Below are 14,380 nucleotides of genomic sequence, written 5' to 3'. Positions count from 1 at the left end.
ATCCTATTTTACATTCTTCTATTAATGAGGGTGATGAGGTGTATAAACAGGCACAAGGTCCAATCTGTAATTTCGAGGTTGAAGATTTGTCTTCAAAGAAGCAGGTAAAGGACAGAAAAGAACAATCTGAGGACACTGCCTGAGAAGTGAAGTCATTCCTTTTACCGCAGAAAATGTAATTTACAACCAGCAATCAGCTTATGAAAATAACGAGCATTCTTAAAAAGACAAATTTGATTTAATTTAGTTTAATACAACATTAAAATAAATCTGGATTTGTGTTTATTTTTAGCAAAGGAAGGAGACAAAGTTAAACAACAAGGAGCCGGGGGCGGGGCAGGCGCCCTGGGACACAGCCACTCCAGCAGCACGTCCCCTGCCTTTACTGCCTGCATCTCAGAGAAGAAAAATGTATTTTAATTATTAAATCTAAATTATTAAATTTAAAACTGTCTAATACATTATGTGTTCCTGACTGTCTTTACTTGCAGGCTCCGTATGCTCAATTTATGCAGATAAGCCCTAAAAAACTTTCAATAGAAGTCATTTTAAAAATGAGTCTGAATCTAAACTAATTCATTTTGAGAGAACAAAAAGGCACATGTGTCCAAGCGAGGAAAGATACTGCAGATCATCCCGCGCGTGGTGCTGACGGCCTGCTCGGGAAGGAGACCCGCCTCATTTCCTTCCACTTCTTCAGCCTGCCCCCCTTCACGTACTTTCCAGTAACATAGCTGAGAAATCTTTTCCAGCTGCTACTGATGAAGAGGAGCGGGAGGATGACTAAGCGAGGCACCAGAGACAATAGGAATCTGAAACCCTCGCCCTCCAGCTCCTACTCAGCTCCAAGAATTTCTGCAAACGCCTCTGGGGAAACTGAAGGGATTGCTTTGAGTCCCGGGCCATCAACTGAGACGAGAAGACTGTTAATCTCAAGGGGCTCCATCAACCGTCACCAGTTCCCCAGGCGGTTCAACCTTAGCAGCAAACATCCCGGGAAAGATAAACACGGGTGGAGTGAGGTCTCCTGGAAAACTCCGTGGTCCCCGCATGGCTGATCTTCCAGGGCATCAGGTGATGTGCTGATATGCTGCGGCCACGAGCTGTAAATAAGTATTTCCTGCTTACCTTCCAGCAAATGCTGCGGAACCTGCTGCTTCTCAGCTGCCCATTAATCCCCTTCTGCCGTATTGTTGCCAAGTAGTTGTTGTTTACGAAGAGTTCCTCCCATTCCTTCCTAGATGTGAGAAACCGGGATCCTTTTGTTACAATTCTGCTTGGAGAGGAGTGCTACAGCAATTTACTTTTAAATAAGTCTAAGAGATGCAACTTTAAGATGTATATAAATAATTGTGTACTGTTTCTGAACGCCTGGCTGTCTTTTTGGACAGAGTTCTTCTGTAGATTTAATGAATATGGAGATCGCTATAATTATGCCAGCTCCTGAAATTCATCATGTCTACGGAGGCTAGTCCCTTTCCTCTAAAAGGCTGGTAGTGCAGTTCCGTGCATAAACTAGAGAAAAATGAATATTAATCTAAGTATATGACTGCTTTAGCCACTGACAAAGCTATCCCTGCTCCAAAAATACACAACAAAAAAAGTGTGCCACAGATTCTCTTGACTTCTCATGTGAAATATCTGTCTAAATGAACTCATTTCTCTGTAATGGAAGGCTGGGCAGTTACATATAATAGAAGACGACTTTCTTTAATTTTCCGTACTATTTACTATTGAATTCTCTGCCACATTTTTCTACATGATCAGTTTTGAAATTTTAGCAGGTGCAGGCAAATCTGAAAAAAAAATCAAAAAATTAAAAAGCCTCACTGCAAAAACTGTTAAAGGCAAGCTTGAGTCCCTCGCACACCCAAGACTGAGTAGAGAAACAATGGAAGCCTGCCTCCCAGGCATGTAGGCACCAGGGGCCTCACACCTGTACCTCATTAATATACAAGTCAATCTGCTCTGCTGGGAGACAATTGGAAATTAATTGTCCCAAACCATTTACCGAGTTTGAATAAAGGAAGCAAACCTACATTCCCTGTATCTTGTACCAAACTAAACATCAAGAATCGTTTGTCAATAGTTCAGGCCACTGAGTCCGGCTTTATGAAATTTCTCTCAGACGTCCTAATGCCACAGTAAACTTATAACTTACAATTTCTTATCAAAGCTTAAACCCTGGTAATCTCTTCAGAGAGACTAACTCAAAAGGAAGCCTCGAAAGCCCTCAATCATCCTTCTTTGAATATGTGCATTGTCACTGGCCGGACCCTGATCGTTTTCGGGAAGGACAGCTGGACACCACGCGATCTGAGAGCCAGGATCAGAACCAACCGCTCACCTCAAGTTCAGCACCCTGACTGTGAGGCGGGCTGCATCTCCTCGAGTTTTCCAGAAGAGCGACCAAGGCAATGGCACATCCCTAATGTCACGAGCAGGAGGACGTCCAGCCTCAGCCCTGCAGCTCTGATCTCCAACCACACCAGGTCTCCTGCTGCTGGGGACTCTGTGGCTAAGGGTGACCCATGGGACACACACTCCAACCCTATCCCGGAAGAATAAATTCCTGCCACTACTCTGAAAATTTCTTCTTTTCACCACCCTATTCATAAAAGAAAATAGTATTTCATTTTTATTTTACTTGTGTTTGTACCATTAATGGAACTGAAACTTTTCATGCTTTTGGGTTACTTTCTTTTTTTTAAAAAAACTTCCTTTCTTGGGCCTCGCCTCTTTGAAGCATCATATGATGTCTGAGAACAGACATCAGAGCCACATCTCGGGGATAAAAAGATGGCCACGCGCGCAGGAACAATACACACTTTACCAGCTCTACGAGCATGGCCAAGTTACGTAACCTCTCTGTGCCTCTGCTGCCTCACCTGTAAAATGGAACAGTAACAGGATCAACCTCAAATAATCATTATGAGACTTAAAACACATGGAAAGTCCGCAGAAGGGTGCCCAACATAGTCTAACATTAAAAATATTAATGTTATTGTTAACAATACTTATAACACTGCTCTTATTTTGGTGTGACTTACTGGTCCAAGAGAGTTTTTCATTAATTAAAGACATCACATTGTTGTCTGCCATGTATCAGTATTTTTAACCCAATTATTTTGATTTTCACACACTGAAGCTTTCTGTGTCTAGATGAAACCTAAGACTTATTTCCTCTTGATGCTCCTTCCATCATTTTCATGCATAAGTGATTCTTAGCCACTCCAGGTTCAAAGACATGCTCACTGAATTCTTGGTTTAAAACAAAATCACTTTAGTCCAACTGCATTACCTATAGTATTTTAAATACATTATCCATTTCCCAACAATTTCACACAGATTACCCACATCACTATTGTCCAGGTTTGTTTTTATCCACTTTGTAGTAGTCCTCGAAGACCAGACCAGAAACGAGTACTGACACCATTACAGGAGGACGTCTCAGAAAACGTGAGGATGTTTAAACAGCTTGTGGTCTGGGAACCAAAGCGCAGATTTCAAATGGAATCAGAACTGGGACAAGGCCATGCAGTCTGGAGGGGACCATGACCCCCCAGCCTCTTCAACGTCAGGTCACAGGCACCAAGCCTCTGTGAGAGCAGACACAGCTGGTGCTGAGATCCACCGCCATCTTGTCAAGTTAAGCAGCCTTTTAAGGTCAAGTTCCATTCCACTTATGTAATGAAGGATAATTATTTGTTAGCTTAAATAAGACCCTGTACCTTGATTACAGTGTTGGTAAAGAGAAAAGGAGACTGAGGCTTGTGGGATGGAAACCTCATCTCTGAAATTCACAATCATTTAAATTTATTCCTAGGTGCTTATAGTTCCAATTAAGGACTAACATCTCAAAGTGATGGAGAGCTCTAACAACAGAGAAACGCAGAGGCCACAAGATAATCCATTAATTGTCTTTCTCTTCTACGGGATAGCGTTTCATTAACAAACTGTGATACAGAGTAAACATAATACACATTTATTCAGTGCCGACTCTGTGCTTAGCACTCAAAGAAATAAAAAAAAAAAAAGCATTCAGGAAAGAGGGTAGATGAAAGTGTAAACCAACAATTAAGATGATAAAGGCAAAGCACCGTGGTAGTACAAAGAGGAGAAATAGTGTTTTACCTACTAAAACTCAGTGTAGAAAATGACACGTAGTTGCACCACAGGCACTGAAACGCCACCCCCAAAACTGAGCTATCAGAGGTTTAAACAGTCCACAGAGGACACAATGTTGAAAAGTTGAGCCCTTTGAGGGGAGCTGGACCAAAATAAAAGTTTTTTCCCATCACAAATATGAACCATGGACTATACTGCTGAACTCAGGGAAAGGCCTGGGAACAGAATAGTAAGCATTGAGGAGTCAGTAGGGGAATTTTTCAGTTTAATTAACAAAAATAAAGGAACGGTAGTTGCTAAACTTTGTCTTACAGAACAACAACGAAAAAAGGCTCCAACAGCAAAAATCTAGCAATGATGCTTTTTAAATGCTAAAAAAATCCATTTATGATATATATAATATTTTAGGTAAATCACTTTTAACTCCTCTAACACCTTTCCTGGGAGGGTATATTTTTAACCCCTCTTTCTGAATGACAAAGCTGATGCCCAGAAACATTATATAAGTTGTCAAGAGTGAAAAGGAAGGAGAATTAGGAAACGCCTCTTCCTGGATAACATGGAGACAGCACTAGAGGGAACATGATAGTCCACACATCAAAGGACAAAAATGGCCTCTGGCAACAAGGCGGATAGGAATGCGACTTTATATCTTCCTCACATTTGCAGTTTTTGAACATTAAGGCCAAAGGTACAGAGATAAGTTTTCACCAGTTGGGCTGAGAAGGTAAGTCAACAAATACTGAGAGTGGTTAAGAACGCAGGGGACACTTGAGTGCATAACTGCCTCCAATGGAATAAAAAGGTTAGAGACCAGGGTCGTAAAAACCGCTGACAAGGCACTAGTGCCATCTAGTGGCAACTAATCTGCACTGCAGGCACCCAGTCCCTGGAAACCAGCACCTAAGCAAGGAGAGGCAGAAACTGGCTGCTTCATTTCCCCTGCCAATGTAATGGATTAGTCATGGCTGCTGTGGAAGCACTGTGTTGAGGAGGACTCTGAGCCCATCTCTGTGCTCCTCAGAGAAGAACATTCATTGGCCAAGAGTGCTGCAATCATTTCTAAGTGAGTAGAATTAATTTTTGCAGCACCAACTGATGCCTTCCCGCTAAGAAGACCTATTTAGGTAGTTAAGCCTCTTGCAGTTTTGTTTTTTTTTTAACATGGAAATCAACTAGAATATGCAGTGAATAAATACAGCTTATAATCATAAAGAGATATCTTTCTAATTATATATTTTAATGTAGTATTTTCCCAAGATATGCACATAAAATTAGAATGCAACTAGTTAGCACTTTCTAAATTTAATTGTTTAAATACTTTTGTAACCTAAATAATGCATAAATGACATGGCAATTCTGGAAAAAAATATTTCTGAATCGTCCCAAATGAAGATATAATAGAGAAAACAAGTTCATATTGTATATTTTATATGATGCTTTCTACCCCATTTTCTGGCTTTATTTAGACAGGGGACAATGTCTCTGTGGAGCTAACTTAAAAAAGCCAGGCCACTACAGTAACTGAGAAGAACCCAGAGACTCCCTACAGCTGGTACCGAGGATCTCTGATACCTGGTTAAGACAGCTGCTTCAGCTGTTACTGATGAAGTTGCTCCGTGGAGCAGAGGAGGGTTCATCCCACAGGAAAGGTCAGTAAGTCCCGGTAGGTGGGGCTGGGGGGTATGCCGGGGGCGGGTGGTACAGGAGCTCTCAGAGATGGCCCTGTGGTTTCCAAGGTCGGCCTGTCAACCGTGGTCATCTCGTTTTTGAGATGTGGCTAGAGCAACAGCAGAACTAAAGGCCAGGCCAAAGGAATGTGGCCTGTAAGCGGGGTAAGACCAGAGTTAGATGCATAGGATATGTGGAAGGTGGAGAAGCACCTTCCAAGCAAAAAAAACTGCACCTGATGCAAAAAGGTTTAAACAATTTTATAATCCTGAAGTGCATGCCAATATTTGAAAAGACTGCCATGTTAATTACAATCACATTTGCTTTACTGAATGCAAAGGGAAAAGGACACAAGAAATTTTTAAGGCTGTATAGAAATATATTAGGGAAAGATTTCTATTAATGAAAGGACTGTACCACGATTCCAATATTCCACCTAAAAGAGCATGAGACTTTATACCGTTTTAAAGGTATTATTTTTAAAATACTATTCAAATAGAACAAGGAACATGTAAACTTAAAAATCAATGGAAATATGAGAAGTGTAAATTAGGGATGTCAGCATCAGACTGTAAAGTGTGGCACCAGATCTGGGTAAGCTACAACATTAGGACTGCAGGTGCCAAGATCAACCAGATAAACACTGATGTTATCTATAATTACCTCATTTTTAGCTTAAATCACAGGTAATGAGGGAACTCAGAGACTCTAAAAGGCAATTAGAAACTGTACTGGCTTTTTTGCTTCCTGTATCAGGAATTTTTAAAAACTTACTTTTATTTAAAGCTCTTTTTTCCTCCATAATGAAACATCAGGGCACATTACTTATACATATATAAATACATATAAAAACACCTCACAATTACAAGCTTAAAATGGATTTCTTCGTCTTTCTAGGTGAGATATGTTCTCATGTGATGAGGCTCCACTGAGACAAAGGCAACAAATAGCTCACTGTGTGGTGGTTTGTTAAAATTAATTTATGATGATGTTTTGATTTGGGTTTGGATTTAACTGTGAACTGAGAAATCGCAAGCTTTCACCTGAATATCCACAAGGACACAGAAAACTGAGCAACGGTGCTGGACTGTCGGCTAGAATATTCTTTTAATTTTTAAAAAATGTATTATTTTCTTAAAATTACAGTGTTTAAGAGCTCCTAAATTCAGAGTCATATTAAAGTAGGTAAACTCTGCAAATGAGCGTTGAGAAAAGAAATAAGACAAGCTGTATCACAAGGTTATAAAAAATTAAGCACATAATAAAGGTCCTTATATTACTAATCAAAGGATCAAGCATTTAGAAATGAGGTGAGCAAAGGACCTGGACCAGACAATCTCCATGAAGCTGTCTGAAATGAACGTGTTCTATAGCCCACGGCTTACTGATGTTTCTGACATAATCAGTAAGTAAGAAAGCCCCCTCTTTGAGACACCTCCGCGGGGCCCTCCCCACCTCCTTCGCCCCCAGCCTGCCCTTGTTGCCGGGGTATTAGTGCTGACTAGCATGCATGGACTTCATATCTTATCCTCTATATGATAAACACTTTACCACACATCTATAATGTAAACGATACTGCAAGGGAAGTATTTATAGCATGGAAAACAATTTATTTTCTAGTAATTTAGAAACAAAGCATTTATTTACCAAAATCTCATATTCTAATTAAAGGGCAATCCTTCCCCTTAAACCGTGTTTTCCAAGACCGGGTTGACTTGTAGGGAATTACACCTACAGAAATACATGTACTTTTGAAACAAATATTTTCTCTTAAAAAGATTTAAGTGGATTATATTTTAACTGAATCCATTCGACAACCTCTAAATCAGCACTGTGTGACAGAACTTTCTGAGATGACAGAAATGTTCTCTATTTGACTGTCCAATATGATAATCACTAATCACATATAGCTATGAAGCAGCTGAAACATGGCTATAGCACAACTGAAAAATGACATATTTTATTTTATTTTAATTAATTTAAACCTAAATTTAAATAGCCTCATGTTGCCAGTGGTTCCTATATTGGACAGTGAAACTCAAAGTGTTTTAAGGATGATAAACCATTCATATATACATCCAACTGTAACGGTTCAACAGATATAAAGATGGACACATGAGAGTCACAGTGTCAGCAGGGAAAGCAGACAGATACACGCTGAAAGTTAAACAATGCAAGTGGTTATGAAATCAAGTGGTTACATCTCTGAGAGATGTAACACAGTATAAAATTAACTCTAAGTAAAATCAGATATCCATGTAAAAGTGTTTTTTTCCCTTTTCTTAGTTTTTGAATCTTATTTCATGGCCTGTCACCGTCTGTTTCTGTCTCCAGCACCACCACCCACTGCCCCCTGCTTCCTTTCACCTCTCTCTCTCTCACACACACACATACATACACACGTAAAAGTTAGAAAAGCAAATCTTTAGTGATGACAGTGACACACCAGAAATGATCAATGCTGGAAAGAATCAGACCTGAGACTTGGACCACGAGCATCATATAACCATACTCGGCAATGAGTGGCTCATACATACAGGAAATGGTAATTTAAAATGAGGATCAGTGGGCCATGTGATAAAATAAACTCTGGTTTAAGGTCAATTTGTACTTTATCGACTTTATAATTTGTCTGGATTAACATACCTGGGAAAACAATTTTACATGGGCCCCTGAAAAAGTAAGGAAATAGCCCCACCGCAGGGTGACTAGAAAACAGCATTCGTTTATAGTTAAAAAGGAAACAATGCACTAATTTAAAAAACCCATGCTCAAATATCCAATTTACCCATCATGGTGAAAGGCCTATGTATGCCCTGTAAGTGATTTTCTCAACACAAACGATGTTCAGAGTATCAAAATGTTTCTAAGACTTCAAGGAATTTTACTCCAGATGTGATATATGTTTGGAAAATGCATGGCTATTTGCTCCTACATCAGATGACTTCACTTGCTTGGCTTCTGGAGTTTTCCATCCTGCTTTTTAGCGGCATTTCCCTCACGGCCATCACTGTCAGGCTACCAGCGACTGATTCGTAAAATGACGGCCTATTAGCTTTTAGAAATCTGAAATCTGTACCCTTCTGTCGCTTGCTCTGTTTGTCTTTTTTAAAAATAAAGACAACAAACACAACTTTAAACCATCATACATTCTAGCCTATTTCAACAACATAAACCATCATAACCTTTTTTAATTTAAAAAAAAAAGAGAGAAGTAAGACTAAGTGAAAGCAGAGTCAGAGCTGGAAGGCTTTCCTGGGACTACAGCTCCCTCAGTGAGCAAACTTGCTGGCTACTCTAATATTCTCCCCTGCTTTCTAAGTTTCTGATTATATCCTCCTTGGCTGAAGCTATTTGAAATCCGACCTACGTAACTGGTATGTTACCGCATTTCCAAAGAAAGGGGGAAAATCCCCTTTTCTTGACACTGGACCCCGTGGAGACCCTGAAATGAAGCCCACAGGCTGCTTCCCACGCAGGCCTGAACATCAGGGTGAGTCGTGTTTCTCTTTCTGATTTTTAAAAACAGCTGCTCAGCATCACGGTGGAAGATAAGCCGTTTTCCCGTGACCTCCTCGCCCAGATTAAATTATGCTTCATAAAAAGTCCTGTGTTAATAAGCAGAAGTATTCTCCACTGCTGGAATCTTATATGATTTGCAAGTTCATCAACTTCAAAAGAACCCAAATCTAGTCCTGATTTTATAAAAGACCTTTTGTTATTTTGCTATTTGCTATTCTGTTAATTCATACACTCAATAATTCAGATGTTCCCAAATGGATGCCACAAAAATTTAATTATATGACCACAGAGATCTTCATAATGAACGCGAGTGACATGTTTTCATCGAGTTGTTGCATGGAATGCTACTGTAAGACTGAAAATTAGCACCATGAGAAAAGTTTCATTTTACAACAGAACTTTAAAAAATATTATAATTAGGAATGGCACCTAGAGAGACAGAGGCAGGAAAATGGGGTCCCTCCTCTGGAAGCAGGTTCCGTCAGCGGCTCAGGTGGCAGTGGGAGACAGGGTTGGGTGTTAAAAATGCCAAATGGACCACTCTGGCTTTATTTTATCCTACTCCCCCAACCTTCCCCCAAATCTCTCAGGAGGAAAAAAAATTGTCCCCATTCAACTTACAAAGTCAGAAAAGAAGGGAGAGACGCAGGCTCTGGGGGTGGCCCTGTGCGAGGTAGGGGAGGGGCGGGCAGGCAAGCAGCAGTGGTCACTTTGGAGATTACAAATGTATCACTGCGAACTGAACCAAATCCAGACATCAGAAGTCTGTGCCCGGTTCAAGGGCAGTAGTGCTCTGACACTTGAGGGAGATTTAAGATCTAGAAGCACACTGAAAACTGGAGTGAGGTTAAGAGATGGTGTTCAACCACCCTGTCTTGCTTCACATGGGCTCAGAGGCTCGGGCATGTCATCTGGACTGCTTTTCTCATCTGAACAAGTAGCTTGAAATACAGTCTTTGCAGCTCCTTGAGTATGTCACCCAGACTAAGTAGTTCTGCATCTATCTCAGAACATGGCGTCTACAATCATGGAATGAAAACTATGCCCATATGTTCCGACGATACTAGGACTTCTTTTAAATTTCAAATACTCTCTCATTAGCAGGCTATTTTTTATTCCATAGCTGCTTTATTGATTTTCCCCTTATTTCTAGGCACATAATATTCATCCTCAATTGTATCATTATCAACTATTTCATATAATTTTGTGCAATTTAAAGACTCACATTTTCAACTCCCAGTTAAAATTTCTGATCACTGATTTAAATATATCAAGCATCTATGATATACTGAAATTGAAAACTTCAATACTGTCAAAACAGCAGTTCCTGCAAAGTAACAACACTGCCACAATGAAACAGATGTGTGTAAACACCCATGTTGTATGAGCTTGTGATTGACAGATGTAAGGCCAGTCAAATCTACCAAGAACCCCAAGGGACGCACTGCCAGAGCTTGTTCATACTGTTCACCTCATGGAAAACCCTTGTTCCTCCGGTATGTCCAGCAAACCTGTCTTCTTCCCAACCACTAACCACCCTCAATTTTAACTAGCCTGTCTGGTATCCCCTAGATCTTGGTCAGAGTCCCCACTGTAACACCAGTCATCATCTGTGGTGGTCGCTTCCATGTTTGTCTCCTCTCCCAGCTCAGGAGTGCACCAAGGGCAGGGTGTGTGATTTGTCTGGCTTTGGGTCTGGCACGCTGGCTGCCAGTAATGGGTGTACAGTAGAGATCTGCAGGTGACCGAAGATAGGTTAGCTCTCTTGAACAACAATAAATTGTCATATATATATAATACATATATAACACATAACACATATAATATAATACATATGTATTATACATACATATGTGTACACACATATATATATATGCATATATAAAAACAAATGTCAGGAAGGTACTTGTGAAAGCTCTGGATTAGTAATAAATGAAAAAATAGGATTACTAATCACTGCCCCTTCCCTCAAAAGGCAAGGCAATCTGATACAGGAAACAGACAAATATTGAAAATCCATTTTTCTTAAAATATTCTATGAAAATTCCACTCTTCAACTATATCTTTGAGACAACAAATTGTCCATCAAATCATAAACCAGAAATTAAGCATTACACACGCTAACTACATAAATATAAAGGAGATCTATAAGTCGATAAATAAGCATGCTATTTGTAAAATGTTTCAAGAGATTTATAACTTTCCACTTTTAAACTCTAATTCTATGCATTATTTTCTCAAAGTATAGATCCAGTAACACACTTCAATATTACTGACCAACTATTTAATTAAATCTACTTCAGCGCCATCCCTACAAAGTGCCGCCTGCTGACACACATCACATAGTGACAGAGGGGCTGCCGGGGTTGTCCACCAGGAGCACCAGGGCAGACAGACGTTCTTCCAGGGGAAGGGTCTCTCCTGCCAACTGACTCATGGCAGCTTTATCCTCCCATTTCAAATGTATGCCTGTCTTTTCAAAGATAAACATTTACACAGCCTTGGTTGACTGAAGCTTGCAGCTGACTTTGTAAATAAACAAATAGGAAAAAAATTTTCCCCAAAGCTTGTCTACAGATAATAAAAAGGGCTTGAAGGGGCTTGTGAAGGAAAAGAACTCACACTGTAACGTGTGTGCTCTGGTCAGTCTGGGTTATGTTAATTTGTGGATATAAATGCAAGCAAACCCGTTAATTATTTAAACAAAAGGTTGTGTATTTCCAGAGCCTGAAGTGATTAATAATTAGTTCAGACAGGTTATACATTACAGAGAAACGTAGCTACTGACCAGTTCTAGGACCATAAAAATAATAAAGCTACTTCAAGAAGATATATTTATCATTCAAATGTGATTTTTTTTCCTTCTCTCAAATGTGGCTCCATTGTGGAGGTAAGAAGAAAAAGTAATATTCTGATTCTGGTGTCCAGAAAATACAAAAGTTACACATTTTGTGCTCTCTGAAATTATCATTTAACTATAAAAGTTGTGGTGCTACTTGGGCAAATATGAAAACAAGAACTAAGAAAATCTGATGATCAGTTGGTGGGGCTGAATAGAAATCTATAATCTACAGATAACTGTACGACTGTAGAGCTGACCTTTTATAGATAACTGTACATCTGCTCCCTAAATACTCACTTATTGCCACTTTAGAAGTGTACAGAATTTTTAAAATACTTTTCTGAGACAAAGGACAACTTTGTTAGGTAAAAAAATCATTTAAAACTCAAAGGAAATGTTAGAAAAGAGAGAAAGAAAAAAACTAGGATTTGCTCCCTCCTATGTGTTAGGTGACTGCGCCGGGGCTCTGCACATTTGTAGGTGTGCGCCCTATAAGTCTGTGACACAGGAGCTGGTAAAACTCCGGTTTTACAACTGAGCTAACCAGGACTTGGGGAGGTTAATCACTTTACCTAAGGTCACACAGTCAGTAAGTGGTGGAGCTAACACGTAAACTTTAGTCTGTCTTATTTCTCTCTGTGTGCTTTTCCCAAACTGTTTCCCTAAATCATGTATTTATTCTTAAGAACTTAAAGAGTTGGTGTCATAAAATTACATAGGTTCTCAACAAAATACAGGCAACACATCCAACTGAGGAAAGCATTATTCTAAGAATCAGCAAAGAAACCCTAATTCTAGGTCCTCCTTTTTCATCTATTTACTAAGCTATGTCCTGGAAAAATAATTAAAATGGCCAGGCCATAGGAACCTAGGATGAGTGGGTGGAGAAGGAGCAGGACACAGAACTCAGGCTGGTCTCTCTTTCCTGTAGTAAGTGCTGTGGACTGAACGTGGCCCCCAAATTCATATTTTGAATCCTAGCGTCCAGTGTGATAGTGTTTGGGAGTGCAGCCTTTGGGAGGTGATTAGGTCACCAGGGCTGAGCCCTAATGAATGGGATCAATGCTCTTACGGAAGAGGACTCCAGAGAGCTCGCGTGCCCCTCAGCCATGGGAGAACACGGTTAAAAGACTCCATCTAGGAACCAGGAAGTGGGCTCCATCATACACCAAATCCACCAGCATCCTCACCTGGAACCTCCCAGCCTCTAGAACTGTGAGAAGTAAATTTCTGTTGTTTATAAGCCACCCCGTCTCTGGTATTTTGTTATAGCAGCTGGAACAAATTAACACAGTATAACGTTCAGCAATTAAATTGATTCTATGATTCCATATTCTTAAAAATAACAGATTAACAAATGTATATCATTCTAAAAGTATAACCAGAACCCAGATTTCTAAATTTTAAATCCAAAATATGCTTTTGCCCTATTATCTCTAATATTCTGAGCCACTGCTTCATTGTTATTTCAAGAGACAGAGGACACTCTTACATGCAAATGGGGGAAGGAAAAGGTATTACACTAAACATAAATGTAAATGATGTAAAGTTATTTCCCACATTCTCCCAAATTATTCATTACATGTAAATAGGATATATAACAGCTTTGTGATAAAACCTGAAGCCTAATTTTTTAAATTTCCTCAATGACTTAAGAAAGTTCAAATTAATGTATTTTTTCTTATTCAGGAAATGACAACTTTTAAATTCAAAAAGGTAAACCAACAACATTGATTGACTGATTGATTGCAGGGGGAGGTAATTAGGTTATTTACTAATGTTATTATTTTTTCTTTAATGGAGATACTGGGGATTGAACCCAGGACCTCATGCATGCTAAGCCTGCATTCTACCACCTGAGCTATACCTTCCCCCCTGAGAATTCTTAAAATCTTTTTACTAACTTCAACATCCTTTGACTCTGTGGGCTATAGAACATACCGTATTGAAAAAGGGAGGCAACTTTGGGAGCTCTGATCAACATCAAGAAATTTTATCACCAGTACTTTGGAGCCAAAGTGGCTTTTTATTTTCTTTCCTTAAAGAGAAAATAAAATACATATACTTCAACAAAAGCTCTTTTGAATTATGTAATTTGGTCTTTCTTTAGAGGGAAAAAACTAAGAAACCAAAAAGTATGAATATAACTTAATTAAAAAAAATAATGTATAGTTTGTAAGCATTTAGGACTAAAACATTTTCAAGGCTCAAATCACC

At 39.4% G+C, this 14,380-nt stretch overlaps 1 protein-coding gene across 1 annotated transcript in view; it reads right to left on the bottom strand.

The window, feature by feature from the left end:
• Positions 1-14,380, bottom strand: part of TBC1D5 (TBC1 domain family member 5) — a 498,482-nt gene that overhangs the window by 228,126 nt on the left and 255,976 nt on the right. The window contains exon 6 of the mRNA XM_074371891.1: positions 1,129-1,237. Within this exon, the coding sequence (XP_074227992.1) occupies positions 1,129-1,237 (109 nt within the window). The remainder of the gene's footprint in view (positions 1-1,128; positions 1,238-14,380) is intronic.

This window comes from Camelus bactrianus, chromosome 1, assembly GCF_048773025.1.
Source record: "Camelus bactrianus isolate YW-2024 breed Bactrian camel chromosome 1, ASM4877302v1, whole genome shotgun sequence".
NCBI classification, from domain to species: Eukaryota; Metazoa; Chordata; class Mammalia; order Artiodactyla; family Camelidae; genus Camelus; species Camelus bactrianus.
This window is presented reverse-complemented; position numbering and strand designations above follow the sequence as displayed.